The sequence below is a fragment of the Cavia porcellus genome, unplaced genomic scaffold (assembly GCF_034190915.1).
Source record: "Cavia porcellus strain 051 isolate PalLab524CR breed Dunkin Hartley unplaced genomic scaffold, mCavPor4.1 scaffold_18, whole genome shotgun sequence".
NCBI classification, from domain to species: Eukaryota; Metazoa; Chordata; class Mammalia; order Rodentia; family Caviidae; genus Cavia; species Cavia porcellus.
The window spans coordinates 60,976,394-61,001,767 of NW_026947501.1; the positions used below are offsets into that span (position 1 = coordinate 60,976,394).

Genomic DNA, 25,374 nt, shown 5'->3' on the forward strand with positions numbered 1-25,374 from the left:
CATAAATTATATTAGGTCTTATGTATATTAATATTAATGTGTTTTATGGGATAGAGACTTTATTTTGAGTATATTCATCACAGTCTTTATAATACCGAGATTGGTTATTTGGCATAGGATATTAGTTAAATGAATTGTAACACTCTAAAGAACTCAACATATATGTTAAAGATTATTTAGAAATAAATAAGTCTAAATATACAATATACAATGTCATGCTAATTTTAAAAATCAATATATTAGCAGTTTTAAATTTACAGAAAAAATAGAACAGAAAGTAGAGTTCTTATATAATTCGATTCCTCTGGTTTATCATCTTTTGTTGAATCAGTATTCATTATTACCAAGAGTCTGTAGTTTAAATTAGATCCATTCGTTGTGTATTGTGTAGTTTGAGTTTTCCAAATGCACAGTGTCATATATTCACCATTATAGTACCACACATAATGGTATTACTGCCTCAAAATCTGTATTTGACCTATTCATTCCTTTCCTTTTCCCCTATCCTTGGGAAACATCCTTGGGTTTTTTACTGTTTCTAAAGTTTTGTCTTTTCTAGAAGTCATATAGTTGGAATCATAGTATGTAACTTTTTCAGATTTACTTCTTTCACTTAGCAATGTACACTTAATGATCTTTGTCTTTTTATAACTTGGTACCACTTTTCTTTTTATAGCTAAAAATACTTACCTTGTATGAATGTACTATAGTGTGTGTAGCCATTCATCTGCTGAAAGATACTTGATCATTTTCAAGTTTTGAAAATTATGAAGTTTGTATAAACATTCGTAGGCCCCTACATACCTGCTTCCATCAAGACGCTTGCTTCTTGTGAGCAGACAGCAGAGATAAGGAGAAACAGCCAGACCAACCCCCGCATGCCTGCACCATCAGGACACTTGCTTCCCTCAGGTAACCAGCGTGGGCAGGAAGAAACAGTCATATATGCCTTGTGCACCCACAGGCCACCATTGTAGATGCTTGCTCTCCACAGGCAACCAACATGGGCTGGGAGAATCAGACAAAGGCACCCCTGTTCAGCTGCTGTCATCAGGGGAGTCCCGATGTAGACCTGAAGGCTGAGAGAAGCAGCATCCCCACCACCACACACTCATGGCTGTTGGGGAAGCCTCAGTGTAGCTGCATGGATCTGGAGAAGCCTGTCCTATGTCCCATTGCCTCCCAGGAACCTGGGTTCAGAGAAACCCAGGTGCCTGGCCCATTCCCCTACATGATGGAGGGGCAGTCAGTGCAGGAAGTGCCAGAAACCTCAAAACCAACTTCTCAGGAGGAACCCAGGAAAACGTCAGGACAGAGGGTCAAAAGGCAATCTTAGACTTCCAGCCTATACAGAACAAGTCTGAGAGATATAGATGTGGAAGAAAATGAATGCCATACACCTGAAATCTCTAAAAGGATAGCAACTGAAGTAAGAAACAACTTCATGAGGCTATAAAAGTAACATCAGAAATAATAACTCAGGCAAAAGAAAAAAATCACAAATATAATGAAAGAATTGTTGAGCATATCTAAAGAAGACATGGATAAAAGAGAGAAGCATAGGAAAATGCTGGAAACCTTGAATGGAAAATGTAGGAGGGAATTACAATGTATGAAACGGAATCAAAGTAATAGGAAATTTAAAAGTCAACCAACAGCTGGCAAAACCACTGGAAAGAATCTGAAGATAGACTTTCAGCCCTTTAAGACAGACAGGATCACAGCTAGCAATCAAGAAAGAAAAGATCTCTTAAAAATAAGGAATCAGACAATAACAATTCAACAGCTGTAAGATGATGCAAAGAAAAATAATTTAACTGTGATAGGTATCAGTGAAAAAGCAGGGGCCAACACAAATGACATAAAAAGACAATTTACAGAATAATGGCACAGAACCTTCCAAACTTGGCATATAGGTATGCAAGACATAGAACTCCCAACTAGCCATAACTAAAATAAATCTACACCCAAGACGTACAATAATCAAGATCCTAGAAATTCAGTACAAGAATATTAAAAGCTATTAGAGAAAACAAACAGATCACCTATTAAAAAAAAATAACAACATCAGAATCACAGCAAACTTCCCAACACAAAGTGAAGAACTTGGAGTACAGTATTTCAAATCCTGAAAGAAAACAACTTCCAACCCAGATTGATGTACGCTGAGGCAAACTGTCTTTCAAAATTGATGGAAAAATAAGATATCCATGATAAGGAACAATTGAAAGAATTCATGACCAACAAAATCAGCCCTACAAAGAGTGCTGAAGGATATTCTAGAGAGAGATAAAGATGACCAGAGTTCCAGGAACAGTAGCAGAGGGGGATCACCAAACAGGGCAGGCAGTTGAATGGAGGGGAAAAGTCTGGGTGTTGGGGAGGGGCGGCAGCAGCAGGATAGCATGGCAGAGATGAGCCAGTGCATGCCAGTTGTAACCATTAATGTAGATGGCCTCAATTGAGCCAGTAAAAAACACAGAGAGGGTCAAGAAGCAAGTTCCATCAACATGTTGTGTACAAGAAACATATTTGACTCAAAAGGAAATTCATAGACTGGAAGTCAAAGGAAAGAAAACAATGTTGTATGCAACAAGAAACCAGGAAAAAAAAGGATAGTATGTGCATCAGTGACAGAATGGATAAGAAAGATACAGTATTTTTATACAATGGAAAGCTATTCAGTTATAAAGAAGAATAATCCCGAGGCTCTTGTAGATATAAGGATGGCTTGAGATCACGCTCATGGATAAAACGGGTCAGACTCATATGGGTGAACATTGTGTCATCTCCCTAGCATAAAAAACTGAAGAAGTTAGTAGGATCCAAAATGTATAGTAGATATTGTGAAAGTGATAGGGGAAGAAACCTCTAAAAAGGGAAGGTAGTAACCATTGTTAATTTCCTATTATCTTGTTTTGAATTCCTGTATCATTTTCATTGTTTTGTTAGGTTTGGTTTTATTCTGTCTTGTTTGATTTTACTATGTCTGATGGTAGAGGCAGCTATTTTGAAGATAACAAGATATATTATGGTGACCATTGTTGATTTCCTATTATCTGGTTCTGAAGTCCTGTGATGCTTTAAGGCTTTCGTTGTTTTGATTGTTTTTATTCTGTTGTACTGTACTCAAGTTTATTACGTCTGATGGTATGCACAGCTATTTTGAAGAAAACAAAGACATTGTGGTAAAAAACCAAAACATTCTTATAAAAGTTTTTGGGTAGACAAAAGTTTTTAGCTTATTTGAATTAATATCTGGGAATACCATTGCTAGATCATATAGAAAGATTAGGTTTGTTAGAAACTGCCAACTTTCTTCAAAAGTAGCTGTATCATTTGAATTTATACCAGCACTGAATGAGACCCCCTTTTTGCTTCACATCCTCACCAGCATTTGGTCAAGTCAGTGTTTTAAATTTTAGCCATCCCTTTAGATATGTGATGATTATTTTTATTTTGTAACTTTTAAAGACATTTGATATTAAGCATCTTTTCATATATATATATTCACCATCTGTGTCTCATCTTGGGTGAGATATCTGATCAGATTTTGGTATTTGGATACTGATAGAATCATAGAATGAGTGAGAAATATTTCTTCCGCTTTGTTTTTTGAAATACAGAATCCATTAACAAAAATTATACATCAGGAAAATAAAAAAGTTGTGTAAATTTTTTAAATATTAAGTTCATCAAAGCATTATGGCATTAATACAAGTTACCTTTAACCTCTGCAAGTACAGGAGGAGCTCAAAGTGGTGGTCATTAGCTTCCAGATATTTATTAGTTCTGCAAAGTGCTGAAGTGTGTATACATTTTTTGGCAGACTAATTTAAAGAAAAATCATCTAGTCCCATGCTCTCTTTTTTGGAAGATAATTTTTTATTTAATTCCTCCTTAAAGGGCCTGTTGCTCATCTGTTTTTCCTTTTTTGAGACTTGGTAGCTTATGTCTTATGAAGAATTGGTCCATTCTCATCAAGTTACCAAATTTTTGGACGTAATTCATGATAAGAAAAGAGAATAACTTTTAATGTCTATATGATAAGTAATGATAACCCATTTTTCTTTTCTGATATTACAAATTTGTGCTTTTTCTTTTCTTTTTTCTTTTCCCTAATTAGCCTAGCCAAATATTTATCAATTTTACTTATCTTTCCAAACAGCCAACTGACCATTTTTAAAAAATGTGTAGAATATAAGGAAGATACATAGCATATGATATTCATTTTCTCTGGATGATAGGATTGTGAATAATTTTTCCTTTTCAATATAGTTAAGAAGTTTTCATTGTATGTAATATGAAAAATTATTTTGAATTGCATGATCTACTGTTGAAAATTTTTCTTACAAATGAACATACTTAGGACCGGTGTTCCATGATCTTCATGAAAAATCTAGGTTAATACTCTTTTTCATCCTTCTTGGATTTATCCATGAGAACTCTAAATAAAACATTTCAGAGGCTGAGATTTAGCTCAGTGCCATAAGCACCTGCTTGGCAAGCGCAAGGTTGTGAGTTTGATCCCTGATTCCACAAAAAAAAAAAAAAGAAGAAGAAAGAAAGAAAAGAAAACATTTCAAGGAAGTGGGATTATTTAGAAGAATAATGCAAAGAATTTTTTTTTTTTTTTGGTCTTTTTCATCAGTACCAGGGATTGAACTCACGATCGCCTGCTTGCAAGGCAGGCACTTATGCCACTGAGCTAAATCCCCAGCCCCAAAGAATATCTTTTGAAATAATGCTGTATGTAGTTTTATTTAATTTTACTAGTTTAAGATGTAGCTATTATTTTCATTTTACAAGTGAGGATAATGAAACCAAGGAAATTGCTGAGGCCACATCTAGTATGTAGAAAAACCCACGGTTCAGTACTAAGGTTCTTAGATTTTAGTCTGTTAACTTTCTGAGATAGATTAGATAAGATGCTTTGAGCCAGATTTAACTAGAGTGAATAGCCAGTGGTATAGCCAAATACCAGTGAACAGCCAAAGGAAAGATTGACCTTTGTCTGTTATTTACTATCAGCTTTCATTGTGACATTGCCTTTTTATTAATGTCTGTTTCTAAGTACATTATTTAACCTTTAGACTTAACAGTATGCATTAACATTTTAAGAAAGAAGATAACTTGTTTTAAAGATAAATCTGATTTGTTGTCAGTTTCTTGAGAAATAAATTATGTATTTTAATTACATGAAAAGATAATTGGAGAAGAGGAAAAAAAGTATTCCCCTATCATTTATTTGACTTAAAAGCAAAAATTTTGTAGAAAGAGTAATTATTAAATATTTGTAAGCAAAGCTATACACTTTTGAACAGAGCAGAATTTAATAGCCTCTATTCAGTTGATCATTCAGTGCCATTTATTTAGCTATGTATTTATTTAAATTTATGTTGTCTTGAAGAGCTCTTACTGAAATAAAGAAGTGACAATCTCAGTATACTTTGATCTTTCTCTTACAACTAGTAATTGTCTTAACTGATTTAAAATCACTGTCAACATATTTATTACTGGAACATAACTAAACTTAGCAACAAATTTAAAATAACCCTAAACTAGGTCTGCCAAGTATTTTTCATATACTTACCATATATTTCTTTCATGAGGCTATGTTTAAAAAAATTATTATGATTTTCTTGACCTATCAAAATTGTGTCTTGACATATGAGTCACATTTTTGCTACACTGCTGCATAAGAACTCCAAAATGTGTAGCACAGGTGATCTGAGTCAGCTGGCCTACAGACTGGATAAGATTCATAGCTTCTCACATGATTACAAGTTCCAGGCTGAAGGAGTCATAGCTATCTGGGACAAGTTCTCATACTGAGTGAGAGGAAAAGGAAGTGAACTAGCAGAAATACTCAACTTGCAAGGCACACTTCTCCTTGATTCCTTTCATTGTTAGAGAGCTCCACTTTTCTAGTAATAGACACTTCATGATCCTGTGTACAAAGAACGTGTATGTATGAATCTGTTCTGTCAAGTGTATAAAATGTTCAAAACAACATATATATGCAGACCTACAGTTCTGTAATAAGTACCTCTTTTTTTAATTTTAAATTTAAATTTTTTATTTTAAAAAAGGTAAACATAACAAAATAGAACAAACCAGATCAGAAACAAAACAATGTAAGTGACAAAGCAAGACAAACAGATTTCAAAGCAAGACAACAGGAAATCTACAGGGGCTACCATAATATCTCTTGTATTCTTCTAAATAGTTATCTATATCTTTACATACAATGAATTCATCCAAAACAAAATAGTATAAAACTAATCAGAACAGAGTAATGAAGGCACTATAGGCCTTTAAAACCAGGCAATAGGAAAATTAAAAATGGCTGCGATGTCTCTTGTTCTCTTCCAAATAGCTGTCCATACCTTCATATATGTTAAAATTAAGCAATACAAAACAGACTAAAGCCACTCTGAACAAAGACTAGATTTCACAGCATGATGATACGGAATCAGCAGTAGATACCATAATGTCTCTTTTTCTTCCAAGTAGCTGTTCATTTCGTTACACATAATATAATCGATTCTCATAAACTGTTTAGAAGTTCTAGGCATGTATAAACCTCTACATGTAAACCTATCCTTTCTGCATTAGAGAGAAAAAGAAAATAAAACAGATTACTAGAAAAATAAACAAAGACAAATAACAATATCAAAGAGCCCAAAACAATGACAATATAGGCTTTTAAAACAAGGTGGTAGGAACAGAAGTAAGGTTGCTATTTTACATAATAAGCTTCAAGAGTTCCTCAGGTCACCAGACACAAACATACAAAATTGTTCCAGTCCTATGAATGTTAACTGCTTTGTTCTATGAACTTATAGAATTTGTATCACAATCATCTTAGCTATCCTGTTTATACAAATTTAGATATTTTTTCTTTTCCCTTTTTCTTTTTCCTCCTTTTCTCTGAAGTATTATTTTTTTTCCTTTGAGCAGATTCTTACCCTTGCACCATATTTAGTGAGGATTTCGTATTTTATGTACTCTGACCTTTTCTTACACTAGGGAGACAATATGGTATTTACACAGGTGAGTTTGATTTATTTCACTTACGAGTATGGTCTCAAGTTGCATGCATCCACTTACTTATAAAGATCTCAGTGTGATCATTCTGTATAGTTGAGTAGTATTCCATTGTATAATGGAATATCTTTTTTTATCCCAGAAGAATTGAAAACATCATATCACAGTGATATATGTGCACCCATGTTTATAGCACCACAATTTGTAATAGCAGATCTTGGAAATAACCTAAATGCACATCAACTGAGGAATGGATTAAAAAATATCTCTTTTTTAACCATATAGATTATTTAAAATTTGATTTGCAGAGTTGTTTATAGGGAAGTAATCAATTTGCATGATCAGATATTCTATTAAAATTATGTCTCCTGCAAATTGTGTTAAAAACATATAAAACAGTAGAGTATTACTTACTATAATAAAGAATAAACTTGAGGTTTTTATAGGTAAATGGGTACAACTAGATACCATACTCATAAGTGAACTGAATCAGACTTGCATGTGTGACTACTGTATTGTCTCCCTAGTGTTAAAAAGAAAAAGATTGAATAACATCCAAAATGTACAATAGATATTGGGAAAGGAAGAGAAAGTACTCAAAAGGAAAGAACAACTGAGATAGGGGAAAAGAGAAAAGAAAATAGGAAAAAGATAATACATGTATATATATATATTTATACATATATATATGTGGGTATGTATATATATATGTATATATGGTTTTGTGTATATATATATATATATATATATATATATATATACATACAAGATAGTGTTACTGTCTGTTCATCAAAAACAGTTGTGTTTTAATTGTCCAATTGTTCAATCATTTTTTATGCCTAAATCTTATCATCTGAGCAACTATTTTCAAGATAGCAGTATGCAATATATTAGTGTTAATTTCCTGGGGTTTTTTGAAATTCTGTATTTTTATCCTGTTTTTTTGTTTTGTTTTGTTTTGTTTTGTTTTTAAAATACAAAATAAAAAGATTTACAAAACAATGTACAAAATAAAGGTTAAAAAGTAATCACTGGTAATTTTACCTGGTTAATACCTAGCCTATGCATTATGGTTTAGTTAGGCCTTATGGTACTGGAGATTGAATCAAGAGCCTTTGTATTGACCTATATTCCCAGCCCTTTTATATATTTTATTTTGAGGCAGGGTCTTGATAAATTACAAAGTTGCTCAAGGTAAGCTTGAACTTTGATACACCTGCCTCAGCTTCCTAGAGTGCTGGGATTATAGGCATATGCTATCATGCCCAGCTAATTATATTTTATACTTTGTACCATATATTTCCATATTTTTTCATTAGATATACAAGTGAGTTATGTGATATGGCCCTCATCTTACACATAAGGCAATTAAAACAAAAACCATTGTGGTTAAGTTATTTCAACTACATAATGTTCCAGACTTTCAGAGACTTCAGATTTCATTCTCTGTTACTCTGTTCTGTATCTTGTGTTCCCATTTCTTGCCCTTACCAATTCATGTAAATATCAGTATTATTTGTATACCATTGTCAAAATGGAGATGGCACTACAGTTTTTGTACGATCAACAAATGACCTATTCTGTGTATTTGGGTTAATGCAGGGGATGCTAACTAGTACTGTTTTTTCACTATGTTTAAAAACAAGTAGGCTTTGTTTCTGCTTAGCAGAGGAATATATTCAACTGCATTGTGTATTTTAGAAGCATTAAAGAAAATATCTGAGGCACACCAGCATTTTTCAAATCAGACACAGTGTAACTGTCTCAGATGATAAAGATTTTGAAGTTCTGAATATGAATGTATTTGGGAAAATATTGAAGTGACACTCTGCTGAAGGAGTAATTTGAAAAGTAGTGTCTCTACTAAGTATAGTTAAAATGACAATGTTGTTACATTTTTCAAAAATTTATTTTAGTAGAAAATGCTTTTGTTCTCCAGAAACTTTCTAATACAGTACAGCTGTTAGATTATAAGGAATCCTTTTATAATCTAACATATAATCCTTTTATAATCTAACATGTAATCCTTTTATAATCTAATTATTGAAAAAATAATCCATACTTGATATCAAATAATATCTCTTATTTTTGACCAGATTTTTACTCTTAATTTTTGTAATAAAGTTTTTAAAAATGTAATAAAAGTCTGATCTGACTTTTGTTCTATGAATTACTGCTTGTTTTATAGATACCTGTTTTGTCAAATTTGTGGGGCTTGCCTGGTCCTTACTTTCACTTTTCTGTTTTATGTTATCTTTCATGAGGTACAAAATTTTGTCCTTTCCTCTCCATATCACCTTCTTTATTCTGATTTCCTTCACTGTGAAATAAAAATAAAATTATCTAACATGATAAATGGAATATTCCAGAAAGCTAGGTGATATGCCACTCTCTTGTTGGAGAGCTATTAATTTGTAACCAGTTCAATTGTTCTTGCTGTTTTGTCTCATAATAGTGTAAAATTGTAGTAGTCTTTTAATGGCCTTCTCTTTTTTTCTAGACATCAGGAATTTAAAGTTAGACTCCTCTCCTTACCGTTAGTAGCTAATGGGGTCTTTTTTGGTGGTTGTTATTTTGTTTTGTTTTTTGTCCTTTCACCATTGCTGTGGAGAGTGGGAATTTTTATTGATTATAATAAAGTTAGTGTATTTAATGAATATTTTTCCCTCTTTTAAAGACTGTGAACCAGAAGAGCTGACTGACTGGTCTATGGATGAAAAATGTTCATTTTGTAACCTACAGAGAGAAGCAGTCAGTGTAAGTTTTAGTGCCATGAAATTATTTTTAAACTAATTGCACAATCATAATGGAATTCTTTTTTTAACTTAATTTGTCCTGAAAATTTGTGACTCACCATCAAAAGTTTAAATACGTGATTTTGCTAGGTGAAAGAAATACATAAAAGTTTATACTAAAAGTCCAAAATTTAGTTTAGTTTAATTTGCAGGTGAAAAACCCAAAGAAGTACTCATCTTCTCTGCTCATTTCATATTTAGTTCTTATTTTCCTGGCTTATGAATTTATTTGAAGTCATTTTGGTATTTAGGTATATAGGATGAGATTAGAGGCCTTGCTTGGGCTGAGATTACCCTACAATCTGATTTCTTAGGAATCTCTACTAAGGGGAAAATGTGCTGCTAATTTTTAGCCTTTCACTTACTCTTGATGTCTTTTGGCTTTCATAAATATTTCCTGTATGAATACCTACTGGATATAGGACATAAACTATACAACCAGCAACTTGTATGGTAGGATACTCAGATTTCTTACCCACTGCTGTGAGAACTGTGAAGAAATGAAAACTTGAGAATCTACTGATTTTGTACAGATTAGTGAGTAAATATATGTACTTTATTGTTAAAACTCTGATAGAATTACTGTACTAGCATACCATATAGTGAATTGATTCAGCCATATATTTTATGTTTCAACCGCTCTTCTTTTTTTAAAACTATGTATTATATTATGTGTAATGAAATGAAATGAATATGGTATTTACACATGTGAGTTTGATTTATTTCACTTACGAGTATGGTCTCAAGTTGCATGCATCCACTTACTTATAAAGATCTCAGTGTGATCATTCTGTATAGTTGAGTAGTATTCCATTGTATAAAAATACCACATCTTTTTTTTATCCCAGAAGAATTGAAAACATCATATCACAGTGATATATGTGCACCCATGTTTATAGCAGCACAATTTGTAATAGCAGATCTTGGAAATAACCTAAACTGCTAAAAAATCAGGAATTTGGGACCTCTTTCAGAACTTAATTTCTTTTTTCCTGACTGTTGTACAAAATTTTATGTTCCTTTGATATAATTTGATATAATTTATGAGGTAAAAAATGTGAATTTACAAAGTTAATTTTTGCAATTTTTAAAAAGTTTTAGGTTTCATTTCATATGTTGCATTTTTTTTATAATTTTAGGATTGTATACCATCTCTTGATTCTTCACAGTCAACACCAACAGAGGAATTATCATCTCAGGGCCAGTCCAACACTGATAAGATTGAATGCCAAGCAGAAAATTATCTAAATGCACTCTTTCGAAAGAAAGGTAATACAGTGGTGTGCTTTGTTGTTTAAATTTCACAATAGAAACTTTTAACTGTTTGAATTTTTCCTCAGACAAGAGTCTTGTATATACATCAGTCAAGATTTTTTATATGTCAGTCTGTACTATGGTCTTAATTCATTCTGTATCTTTACTTTCTGGTTATATTTTTAATAACAGTAAGATTCCAAATCAGTGTAGTGTTAGTATTGTATTTAGGCATTCCTTTTTGGCATTTTATTCTTACAGCTTTTTCTGACTTTATCATACATTTTCCTCCATTACTCTAGGTACCTTTTAAAATACTTTATACATATTCTGGATTTCCTTATTTTATTGCTATTCTCATGGTTCAAGAATTAAGTGTTCAATAAATTATAGGAGTGTTATATCACAAACTTATCTCTACAGTTAAATATCAGCCATGTTGGAGTATATTTGCCTGGCACATTATTTTAATAAATCGTTGGAATTCTTTCTTGACACTTAATTTTTTTTTTACTTGTCTGTCCTAAACTGTTGAAACCAAATTCATGTTGTTTTACTTGTTCTCTTGACATACATTCATTAGGAAGTAGTTTTTATACTCTTTTAGTTATTTGGGAAAAATACAGAATCTTCTACTTTTTGTTTTTAGTTTTTTCTGTAGTAATACAATGTCTTTTTATTTTCTACCCCATAAATCTTTGGAGTAAGTTTATGGTTTCTCTTAGGGAATATAATACTGTCCCTCATCTTCTCAAGATTAAGAAAACATTATATTCTCATGTAGGTGGTGGCTCTGTTTTATTCTTTAAAATTAGATGCCCTCAAATATTTCTGTTAAATTGATAACTTCAATGTTTTAATAATATTGAAAGTACTCTTCATTTTCGAGAATCTTTTCTATAGTTTGCTTTAATGTTAAGCAATATGAGTTCTTTCATGTTTTGAAATATGAGTCCTCTGAATAGAATCATTAGGACAATTCAAAGGCCTAAGGTTAAGAAGAATTTTTTTTCAAGTACAAGAGACTATAAACTTTTTCCTATGTGTTACTAAAGTACTCTGTGTTGGGAAGTTTGCATTAATTGCAGAAGACAATTTTTTTCTTAAAATGTTTTATATTCAACCAGTATTGAAATATCTTACATGGCTTAAGATTTAAGTTAGGGAATCTTTGTTTTATCACTATATTTTTCACACTTACATGACTAAGCTGGAGGAAATACACACATTTACATATAGACACACAGTAAGTTTCATTTACCTTGGAACTCATTCCTCAGTCCTTTTTCCTTTTAATTGTTTTTAATAATAATAACTAGAATTATGTATAATAATTTCCTTTAATTTTTGATAGTATGGAGTTAGCCTGTGCGCCGTTTCCCTGTTAAGAGTAATCAGTAAAAACTTGGTACTATTTCAGCTGATTCAAGCTTCTGGGTGTCCAAGAGATCTCCTTCCAGTGGTTGGGTGAGTGTTGGATATGTGACCTCTGCATTTGAAGATTTTTTGGTTTTCCTGATAATCTTTTGAGATTTAAAGAGTTTTTAAAGAGTCCTGTTAATGTTTTTACTTTATTTCAGGACTTTGTTCTTTCCTTTATTTGTAGTTCATCTTTATTTTCCAGATTTAGTTAAACATAAAGAGCTTTCCATTAGATTACAAGGATTTTCATGCCCCCATTTTTGTGCATGTGTGCGTACTTGTGTGTGGTGTGAGGGATTAAATGTAGGGACTCTTGCATGTTAGGCAAGTACTTTATCATTGACCCATATCCCCAGGTCCTTAGCTTCTTTTCTTTCTTTAAAAAAAAAAATTGCTGTTCATTTTCTTTAAATAGAGTCATTTTAGAGATTTCCAATATGATCTGATCAGGCTAGGGCTAGAATGGTCTTAACTCCACTACCTGGGTTGTTTTTTTATCTTTTGAATTCTAGTCAAACTCCACTCCATTCTAATAAAATAAAAGGCAAGAAGTATGTTCTAAAAGGCAAAATATTCTAAATCTTTGAAGTAGTAGATAGAATATTGATAAAGCATCTTGTTAATGAAGGTTTTGCATTCTGAAATTTCTCCAAATTCAGCCATTTTTAGGAATTTTGGATAAAGAAATATTTTGATTTTCTATTGTAGCTTGTTTGTTGTGTTTGTGATTTTTGAGACTGTACTGAGCTTACATTTAAGCTGTTGTTACTAAGAATGTTCCTAACCTGGAGTAATGATGATCATTGATATCACTAGTGGTGATGAAGCAGTAAGACCTTTTTTATGCCTTATCTCATTTAACTTTAAAACTATATTAAGAGGTAGGCATTGTTACTGTTCTGTTAACTGGTAGGGGCAATGAAGTTTAGTGAAATTAAATACTGTAGCATGACTTTTAATTCTGTCTTACAAACATTTCAAGAAAAATTAAGATGAAAGCAATTCTGTGTAAGGAGCACCATAGGTGCTTTTTGGTTTTTGTTTTTAATGCTCGGTAGAAAGCAGTTTCCATTCTCTAATATTTACAACCTCGGATAAGAATTATTTGGACTAGGCAGAATAGAGAGAAATTGTGAGATAACTTGTGCATATCGTATGGCTTTCTTTCTTTCTTTCTTTTGTTTATTTGAACTGGTTTTTTGTTTTTGTTTTGTTTTTTAATGATTAATTTCCGTATAGTAATATTTAATAATAGAGTTTATAAATGTCCCTGGCCTTAGCCTTTGGACTGGAAGATGTTTAGATACAGTTCATTGTAATTAGTTTAAAAATACTTTCTCAGGATTAAATATATAACATGGAGAAAAATATTCTGTGAAATTTTGACTAGATTTGCGTATTCTCTACTTCAGTAAATGTTTCAAAATTGAATCCTTTTAGGAGTTAACCCCAAAATAAGTAGAGTACTCAAATAGAATGAAATCTCAAAGGTAATTCTGTGTAATTCTCTCTATTCTACCTAGTCCAAATAATTCTAATCCTAGGCTGTAAATAGTGGAGAATGGAAACTGCTTTCTACTGAGCATAGGAAAAAAAAAAGCAAAAAAAAAAACTGTGGTGCTCCTTACATAGAACATGAGAATAGAAATGTCACTTGGTCTATTGCAGAATCCTCAGTATCTGGAACGTATGTGTCTTCACTAAATATTTTTTAATGAATTAATTATTACTAAGATAAACTAGTTATCTTTCAGTTTCACTAAATAGTAAGATAAAACTATATTTTTCAGTTTCTCCAAATATTTATTGTATTAGTACATCATGTTTCTTTTTATTATTTTTTTATTTTATTTTAAAGAGGGTAAAATTAAACAGAACAAAACAGATCATAAGAAAACAATGTAAGAGACAGAGATTTCAAAGCAAGACAACCGGAGATCTTCATTGTCTATCATATTGTCTCTTGTTTTCTTCCAAATAGTTATCCATATCTTCACAAACAATGAATTCATACAAAACTTTTTTTAAAGTGAATTATTTAGCATGTACTTGTTTTACATTGTACTTAAGGTGTACCATATATAGGATGAATATCAATTGGTATGTTTTGAATATGGATGAGCATAGGTCTATAAATATAAAATGCTTTATACAAAGTTATCTTCATGAAATGCAAAAAAGTTTATTTTGGCTTTTAGCTTTACCTTGTCTTTCGTCTGAAGTATGTAAGTAACTGGCTTGTGATTCAGGAAGATGTCTCACTTTTATTTTTAAATTAAAGCTACTGGCCTTGACTGAATTTTACAGATATGTATACTAATATATAATAAAGTGAAACCATTCTTTTCCAGAATGTCTTTCCTGCTTTACGTTTTGCTTCTGCATACCCTTAGCAATTAGGTAACTACTGTTCTAATGACATGCTATGTTTTCCAATGATATTGTTGGATTTGATGGAGTTATTTTAAAGCTCTATTAATCAGTCCTTTCCTCTTAAATTGATAATTAGGTTTATATGCAAAATTTTCCATCCCTTTTCTGAACTCAGGCTTTTTTTCTGTTCAAATTCTTAATGTTTAAGCATTATATTATAGAATTAAATAAATGTTAATTCAGTTTGCTGCCAACTGTTTTATGACTGACGAAATATTTATTGGAAACAGGCAGCACTAATCTTTTAAGTTGCTTTTCTCTAAATGTAAGTATCAGTAAATGGCTGTATAAATTTGATAGGATTCATTTAGATCTTAATGCCCCTTTCCACATTTATAATATTATTGTGATCGTACTTTGAATTTCTTTTTTATGACTATCCCTTTTAGCACTCTTGTTCTAAAACTTGCTTAGACCTGTGTGTTTTTGCAATTAAAATGACTCACATACCACTATGAGTTGTGTTCCAAGGTATTGATGAAAAATTTTTCAACTTGCTTTACCATATATCTGTAGAATACTAATCAAATTCTAAAAATACTCAATATTAGAATTGGATTTAAGACTTCTGTTTTCTTAAAAAAAATCACCCTTTCACTTGTAGCACCATCCAGAAGAGATTAGAAAGGATTAAAGGAAAACTTCCAAGTTGTAATTGTCATTCAGTTTCTTACTTGCCATATTTTTTATTCCCCTGATTCTACCCAGTTCCTGTCTCTCTGCAAACACCCATATTCTATTGTGTCTTTAGGAACTTACAATCTTTCATTAGCAAAATTCATCTCTTCGTTTCCTTTATGCTATTACTGAAACCTATATATTACAAAGCATATTTCTATATTCATCTCACTGCTGATTGTTTTTAATTCCTTGTTTTATATAACAGTGATAAAACTAACAGGCATCCTCCAGAATCTTTAAGGTGACTTCCCAGTCATTTATGTGCCCTCCTCACTCAAAACACTGAGATATCCTTCAGTATTGCCATGTTGCAGACCTCTAACCAAACCTTTTACTGTCTTCCTCCCAAATATATTCTTATCAGAGTTCATGGTGACTTTAAGTTCTACATAGCTGTTACATTTAATACCTGGTCTCTTAGTTACTTGTCTTTTTATATGAAATATTTTCCTCTATTCTACTCTACCTTCATTCCTTGATCTTCCTTAGATCTTTAATCCTCCTAAATCTAATTTCACCCTTGCTTTTTCTGACTACAGTCACAGTCCAATACTTTCATTCCTTTTTTTTTCTTTGCTTTATTGTAACGTGTAACATTTTGACCACATTGCTTTTCCTTAGTCTCCATATGACTTTTCTCTTTATTCAGCTCAGATACTGTGCTTGATCACTGAGTACTTTGCATATGACAAAAAGTTACATTCTTTTCTCTCTCCCTTTTTCATTTTTGTCTCTCAAAACCCTACCTGTGCGTTAATCCAATTCTCATTTATTGTATACTTGCCCTGTAAGAGCTGAAATTGACCAGAATGAAATACCCAGTCATGATGACTAAGACTTACCTTGCAAATTTCCCATCTTACAGGTAGTTATTTTATATATCTCTTTTAAGCATCCAAAAACAAAAACTCCCCCCCTTATGTTAAAAGCATAATTACATTCTATTATTTGCTTATTGTCTATCTCCTTCTAGATTATAAGCACTGTAAAGAATCAAAATTTTTGTTTCATTTAACTATTATGTTTTAAGGACCTATTGTACATACAATAGGTTTTTAATAAATATTTGTCATTGCGTATACTTTTACCATCTGAACTCCTCTTTTCAGCCCATCCTAGACTTTCTTCCCTCCTATACCACTAAAATTTGTTTTCAGTTTCATTGGTGTTTTCATCTTACTGTTTTCAAAATGTTCCTCTTATTCAGCCGTACACCATCATTTGAAAAAGTTAATGGCTTGTTTTCTTTCATTTTGAGAAATTATGTCATTGTGATTTTTTTTCTCTTTTCTGATAAGTACTTCCCTCACATTGCTCCTTGCCAGTTTTTGCTTTACCTTTAAATGTTAAAGAGTTGGAGAAGTTAGTTCTAAACTGTCTTCTTTCATGACATGCCTTCATTCACTTGATAGTCTCATTCAGTCCAGTGGCTTTGATTATCATGTGTATGCTAATACTTAAATATTAAAAGTAATTCTGACTTTTCCTTATCTTTATATTATTTCTAACTACCTATTTGATATGTGTTGTTAAAATATCTAATAGACATGTTGGAATTGCCTGTACAAAACGGAATATTTGATTTTAATCCCTTACCCTACCTCATTCCCATCTTAATAAAAAGTATCATTTGTGACACAGTTGATCAGGCCCAAAAGCTAGGAGCATTTCTTGATTTCTCAGTGTCTTTTATACCCCACACCCAACATATCCAGCCTTTAAATCATTCTTAAATCTGACATCTGTCATCATTTCCACTGCTAGCCCTAATCCAAAAGGCCCATCATATCTGGCTTATACTACTAAAGAGGGTCCTATGTGGTCTTTGAGTTTCCACTTTTCCCTCTCGTTGACAGATGGTTTTTCTCAAAAACCTTTCCCTTGCTTTGCGTGTCACTTAGAGTAAAATCTTCCAAGCACTGTGTGCAAGCTAGTTCTCCCTCTTCTTTGATCACTCATTGCTGTTCCTTCTTTTGAAAATACACTGGCATTTTGCTGTCCTGCAAATGTACACTCTTATTCTCTTCTCAAGGTCTTGTACCTTGTTCCTACCTCTGCCTGTAATCCTGTTTCCACAACAAGCATTATTCATTCCTTCACGTCATCAGATGTTACTTCTGTCCTAATCAAGCCGTGCCCTGACCATTCTACTTGTGGTAACTCATTCACTCATTCTCTTTTTGTGTTATTCGAATTTACATTTTTTTAAAATTCTCCCAGTTCTCCCTTTTAAAATCTGTTACCTGCCTGTTTGAGAATATAAGAACTGATTAGGAAGAAATTTTTAGCTATTTTGATAGTATCTCTACTATCTAGACTAGTAGTTGGTATAATTAATTCTCAGTATATTAATATACTGAAAATTTAATCAGCATTTAATCCTTTTGGAAAACAAATGTTTTAAAAATCAAAAGCAGTGTTTTCAAATCATGATTGCCTGTCCACAGATTTATCTTTTTAGTGTTATTGTAGCTACTATAAGTCAGTACACTACAGAAACAGATTTAATACAATATATACAAATATATAGAAATTTACCAGATTGGTTGACAGTGGCCTGCCACAGAGTCGGGTGTTTAAAAAGTACAAAAGGGCTGTCTGTGCACTGGAGATCCAAAGTCTGCACTGGAGATTCAAAGTCTCCAGTTGAAGGTCTAGAGCTCACTGTAGTGTCCTTTGTGAGGCGAAAGTGTCTGCATTGGAAGGCCAAAGGGTTTATACTGGAAGCCAAGAGAAAAAAGGTGAAGATGAAGATTGGAGCTTCTCCAAAGAAACAGAAACAAGCGTTTCTTCTTCATTTCCCTATTATTCCATTCAAGGGGTTGCTTCTACTCACACCAAGGGTGGGTCTTCTGTCTTCAATTAACCCTTTCAGCCACACCCAAACTGTGCTGTTCCCACTTTAGTTAGGCAGTTCTTACTCAAGTTGACACAGTTAATGAAATCCTTCTCTAACTTGACAACCAGGCACATTTCCTTAAACTATAGTCTCCATGAATAAAGACAGGTTCATAATTACACCTGACATGTTACAACTATCCTGCATATGAATGGAATGTACAACTTTACTCCCAGAGTAGAAGGCAAGTTTGCTTTGGGTGATGCTTACTCCTATCATTTTCATTACCTGAACACAGATTTAATAGTATTTTAGAACCAATATTAAGTCTGTCAACATTATACTATATAAGAAGCATATTAGGAGACAATAATCATTTCTGTGACTGATATGGGATCATAACCAGTATTTAAAACTACTTTCTTCTTTTATGTATTCTATATTCCCTTGGCCTTTAGCAGGCACCTTAGTAGGTCTTGATTCTTTCCCAGGTGGGGTCACCTATACCTCCATTCCTGAAGGTTCTGGACTGTTTGTCATCCTGCCTAGATTGGGTTATTGTAGTTCCTCATTAACCTTAGTAACACAGTGTGGCAATATCAGGATGCAACCCTAAAGGCTCTGCTGTATTCCAAATATATTCCTCTTTTCTTGCATTGTAAAGTTAATAATCCAGTTTCACCTTGATAATCTGGGTTATTCACCTATCAACACTAAAGCTCCCATTTTAGCTTATTTACTCAGAGGTATGAGATGATCAAAATGACATGGAAAGTCTTAGCTTCTGGTTCAATGATTCCATTTTTGTGCTGCCTGATACAAAGTTTCCTATCTGTGGAATTAATACTTATAACCCAACAGAGTGTAAGGTTACAGGAACAGGAAGCAAAACTTTTGCTAGTGGATTATTACAGGTAATGTTGAGTGGTACCATTCTTGTTTCTGTCCATTGATTCCTGACCTGTGAATTCTGGCTGTTGGAGACACAGTGCCGTAAAGTGGACCCTGATTCAAAGCATATACAACCTTCTGAAGAACCCCAGTCCTGCAAGCTATTGTCACCTATCTTATACTATGATGTGTCTCCAAGAGATCATTCTACCTTTCTGTCATTCCAGTTGCTTCTGAATGATGAGGAAAATGGTAAGATAGTGAATTCTATGAGCGTGAGCCATTGTCTCACTTCTTTGGTTGTAAAGTGTTTTTCTTTGTCGGAGGCAGTGCTGTGTGGAATTCCATGATGGTGGATGAAACATTCTGTAATTCCACAGGTGATAGTTTTGGCAAAAGTGTTACATGCGGTGAGGGCAAATCCATATCCAGAGTAATGTCTGTGTCAATAAGGACAAAGCACTGTCCTTTCTGTAGTGGAAGTAGTCCAATAAAATCAATGTGCCACCAGGTCACAGGCTCATCACCCCAGGAAATGGTATCATACTGTGGACTCAGTGTTGGCCTCTGCTGCTGGCATATTGGGCATTCAGCACTGGCTATAACCAGATGAGCCTTGGTGAGTGGGAATCCATGTTGCTGAGCCCATGTAGAACCTCCATTCCTCCCACCATGGTCACTCTGTTCATGAGCAGCCATCCACTGGACAGTGACAGGTGGTTGATGAAAGAGGTTGACTGCAACCTATAGAATGAGTCATCCTGTCCATTTGATTGCTAAAGTCCTCTTTTGCGGCTGAGGTTACTTTTTCTTGAGGATTTAAATGGAATACAAATATTTTTACATCCCTTTCCTATTTGGAGAGGGCTATATACTTCTTTCCCAAATATCTTTGACACCAATTTTCTGTTATGTTCCTTCCAAGTTCCTAACTGTCCAGCTGTACTGTTGACTACAGTCCATAAAAGTCAATATACATTACACATCGTATTTTTCCTTCCAGGCAAAACGTATTACCAGGTATACTCCCTGAAGTCCTTCCTACTGTGAAGATTTGTCTTCACTACTGTCCTTCAGGGATGTCCTGGAAAGTGGCTGTAATGCTACAACTATCCACTAGCGGGTGGTTCCTGCATGACGTGCAGAACCATCTGTATACTAGGCGTAGCCCGCTCTTCCTCTGACAGCTGATCATACAGTACACTCCATGAGGCCATAGATAGATGCTGGAAGACGGAAGGCAATAAGAGCAGGAGTAAGAGCCATGGGCATATGGACAATTTCTTCATGTAACTTAGTTATGTATTCTGACCCTGCTTTGGAGTGGTCACCATTGTACTATTTCCATTTAATGATGAACTGCCCAGGCTGGTCTCACTTCCAGTTGCTGTTCACTTCCAGTTTTATAACTTGGTGGATCGGATAATACTCAATAAACAATGCAGATCGCATGATAATCACTCTGTCTATTAACACCCAGTAGCTGGTCAAGTACTGTTTTTCAAAGGGAAAGTAGTGCACCTTTCTTGGTACCAAAATCTATTTATCAATCAGTGCTTACTAGAGAAACATTTAATGCAAGATATACAAATATATGAGAATTTGCAAGATTGGCTTACAGTGACTGTCCACAGAGTCAGGTGTGGAAAAGTACAAAAAGATTGTTTGTGCACTAGACATCCGAAGGGTCCAGTTGAAGGCCTGGAGCTCACTTATCAGGAGGCCGAAGAGTCTGCAGTAGAAGGCAAGAGATGACATCCAAAGTGAAGGTGAAGGCTGGAGCTCCTTTAAAGAACCAAAAGCAGCCTTTCCTCTTTGTTTCTTTTTTATTCCAGTTATTCTCTTCACACCCAGAACTATGCTGATCTAATTTAGCTGGGTGATTCTTAATCAGATTGATACACACAGTTCACATAGATCTTCACAAAAATATCTGTACAAAATCCTTGTAGAAGTACAATACTACACTATAAGTGGTTTCTAAATTTCTTTCAATAATGTTTACTCATTCTTCAGGGGTTTTACATAGTCCTGATTTTATTTTTGTTTATTTGTTTGTTTTAGATAGGGTCTCATTATGTAGTTCAGGCGGGTCTTTTGTTCACTGTGTAGCCCAGGCTGGTCTCAGACTCACAGTGATCTTCCTGCCTTAGCCTCCCCAGTGCTGGGATTACAGGTACTGCCTTGCCCCGTTTTGTAATACATTTTGAAGTAAATATTTTTAAAAATCTGGGGGAAGAAATTGGTCCTTTCACTTTATACTTATACTTCCTTATTACAAATAATTTCTTTTCATATTCTAATTCATTGGGAAAAGTGTAATCTAGTATATGAAAGGGAAAAATGTTGGCTTGATTATTGAAAAAAAGATGTAATTCTGTTTTGGGCTCTATGTTTTGAATGATCACATGTCTTCAGGTAATTTTCTTTCTTAACTCTGTCTCTAACATGGCAGACAGAGAAATGAATACCTAACCAACTATATTATATTATATGTAGTCATCTACATAAAATACTACATATGTAGTCATCTACTAAACAGGAAGGAACACTTTTTTTATGTAGAGGTTAACAGAAGAATCAAGACTGCTTAGTATTAACTTACAGGTTCTTTTATTTTTTGCTTTTTTATTAGCATATGTTTGCCATCCAATCTGCTAAGTAAGGCAAGTCCATTTGGCTTCACAAAATAAATTTCTGGTCTATTTCTAGTCATATTCAAAAAGCTCCTACTACATACTGAGTGCTCTACACTGAACAAAGAAAAAAAGATCCCTATCCTTGTAAACATTTGTATTCTAGTAAGACCAGGAAGATGATAAGCAAGTAAATTCTATTTATGGTATATACACACATAGACATACTAACATGAATATTTATATAGATAGTGTCATGGGGACAACAAAGAGAGAGGAGCACATAGAATGCTAGAATGGAAGTGTTGCTTGTAATTTTATAAAAGGTAGTCAGATGAAATTTGAGCAAAGAGACTAAAAAATGTTCAAGTAGCAAACTAGAAAATTTAAGGGAAGTACATTTCAGTAATTAAATATCTGATTTTCTAGATTATTGACTGGGCACGTGGAGGTGATTGTCATTTCCATTTTTCACTTATTTAGAATAGTTCTCCTTTAACAGTTACTCTAAAATGATAGCATTTTAAAGCAGGAAAAGGATAACACATTCATAGCAGAACCTTAATTCCTGTGTCTTGCTGCCGGGTGCCTTTGATTTGAATTTGACCATCTGATGCTGTATAACTAACCTGTCTATGCCCTTTTGTTAATATAAGATGCTAAAACAAAAAGTCATTGTTATTTGATAGCTAGATTATTATTAAGCTCAGTGGTAAATTTTTATTTCATTATTTTTGTTTTTGTTCTTGGTAGTTTTTCTCATTTTTGTTTGGCATTTTCTTTTGTAAGAATATATAATTTTGTATTATAATTTGCTTGCTTTTCAATTTTACAAGTATTTGAATTCTGTGAAATTTTTTTCCATTAGCATGTCAGATGCAGAAAATGGATGATTTATTAGATGAATGTGTAATAATATCTCATTAGAAGAAAAGATCACATCCTATTACTCTTCAGGTAAAAATGCATTAGAGTTAGATGAATGTAATCTTGTGGCTAGTACATTCAGGAACATAGTGTGGGTTTGGATATGAATTTGGATGAACAAGAGGCAGAATGGCAGCCAATGATACAAGGAAACATAGAACAAGAGCATAAGGAACTACGAATTGTAAAATTTCTAATTAGAAATATGAATTGCAGTGATCTTTTTGCATTGAATAAATTATTCATATCTGATAATGTCCTCAGAATTGTAGTTGAAACAAATATGCCATGTAATGTGACTGTTGCAAAGTGAAAAAAAAAACAGCAGTGCTGGGAATCTGTTATGGTGCTGGTACCATTACCAGATACTAGATTTTATTGGTCTGAAAATAAGTATGCCAACAGGTGTATAAAAATGTCATGCAGTATGATCATTTTTTGTCTGTTTTGAAGTGTTTACTTTGAGAACTGAAGAATCCTTGAATCAATTTAGAAAAATCATGGAAGAAATCATTAGTGCATTTAAGAATGCAGTCAGGATTATGACCTAGTTTAAGAAGTAGTTATCTCTGAGTATGTTCAGCTTGGCACCTCGGGAAACCATAAGTTATCATGCCATGGACTCTCAGAGCTCCTTACTTAGGCAGAAATCTCAAGTGTTAACTGTGTGAATACTAAGGGCTTTTCTCTGTTTTTTTTTTTTTTATCAATTAATGAGAAGAAATTAGTTCATAGTGCTTGCCATCTATACTTATATGTACTTCTTTAAACTTGTAAATCACTATATAGGTGGTTCATTTTTAAAGAAAAATAAAATTTGTATAAGATTAGAAAAATGCAGTGATAGGTGAAAGTATTATTTTGTGGGAAGGATGTCTCTGTTTTTCACCAATACATCAAAGGAAAATGACATAAACACAGTATAAAATTACATAAATTATGTTTACTAATGATTATGACTATGGTTTAGATGTCTATAATGGAAAAAGTGCAAACCCTTCGATGCACAGGCATTCTTTTTATGTTGTTTTGAAATTAATGAATGAACAGCTTATTGAACCCCACACATTATATGCACATATTGTTCTATAATACCCCAGCACAAGAACTTTCACAAAATGAGATTTTCTTTGTAGCATAATACAGCCAGATTAAAAAATTTTACTAGTATAAGCAAAGACAATGACCAATCATATTGTTTTGGTATAAAATCTGTTAAGTGGGCTAATATATGTTAACAACTTGTAAATATCATACATGTACACTGATAGGAAAACCTGGAAGCATAAAATCTGATCTCGTCTTTGATCACAGTAATGAAAGGAAAGGCGTGATTTAGCAGACCAGATGTCATTATATTATATTTCCTTAAAACAGTAGAATGGTATAAAAAATTGTGATATAGCTAATTTGTGGTATAACAACTTTAAATGTATGTTATACATACCTTCAAGGGATACTTACAGTATTTCCATGTTAAAATTTAGAGAATTAATGATAAACAACCCTTGTCGAAATGCCATGGGTGCAGATTACTCAAAAGAACACTCACTTTATAGAAGCAAGAAACGCACACAAGTGATGTAGAAAATGTTACTGAAAATTACCTGAAAAATTGGATGCTTCTGTGGCTGCAAAAAATGCCAAATGTATTTGGATATTTCGCACATTCTGCACAGATCAGCCTTCTTACTGTATAAAATGTTTTAAAGAAATTCACAAATATAAATAAATTTAATGAATGAATTTGTTGCTTATTGAAATAATTTTAATTGGAATGAATAATATTTGTATTTAGGCAGTAATTATTTAATTTCAAGCAACTGAATTCAATTCATTGAAGACTTTTTATTAGTTTCATTAATAAAGATTTTGATAAAACTGATGAGATCAATTTGCACCACCAGTGACACAGGCTGTCCCTGTGTATATACAGTCATACATGTACCACTGGTGGTTCAAGCCAGTGAAGACGTTAAGGATTATTCATCTCTGTTCCTTTATAAACACAAAAGAGAGCAGTTAATTGGTTTAACCAAGGAATGTGTACTGAAATGTAAACGAATGATGGAATTAATGATTGCCAGTAGTACTCACCAAAAGAAAGCAGTGTTAAAGGTTTGGAGAGTTGCCTAAGTGAAATTTAGTGGTTAGCAGGGAGAGACTTTACACAGTTCTTGTTAATCTTTGTTGGTGAATAAAGTGATACAAAAAGGGAAGTAGTGAAGTGTAGTAAATACCTGAGGTTCGCTCCTGCTCAGGCTATCAAATGAACTCTGAAACATCAGTTGAAGCCAGTAAAAGAAATGAGATGAAAAACAAAACAACAAGAAACCAGCCAGTTCACTGTTTAAGTTTCCTTTACCTATAGTTTTTCATTTACTATCACCTAAGACTCTGCTAGCAATTTTATTTTTTAATGGGACAGGTCTTTTTATATCACAGT

General features: G+C 33.1%; 1 protein-coding gene across 22 annotated transcripts in view; it reads left to right on the plus strand.

Moving 5' to 3' along the window:
• Positions 1-25,374, plus strand: part of Lcorl (ligand dependent nuclear receptor corepressor like) — a 171,228-nt gene that overhangs the window by 51,668 nt on the left and 94,186 nt on the right. For 17 of the 22 annotated variants that reach the window (XM_063230103.1, XM_063230098.1, XM_063230097.1 and 14 more), the window contains 2 exons: positions 9,728-9,807; positions 10,985-11,114. In XM_063230103.1, coding sequence (XP_063086173.1) covers positions 9,728-9,807; positions 10,985-11,114 — 210 coding nt within the window. Of the gene's footprint in view, positions 1-9,727; positions 9,808-10,984; positions 11,115-12,519; positions 12,567-25,374 lie in introns of all 22 variants that reach the window. The other 5 variants (XM_063230105.1, XM_063230104.1, XM_013147331.3 and 2 more) reach the window with 2 other exon arrangements.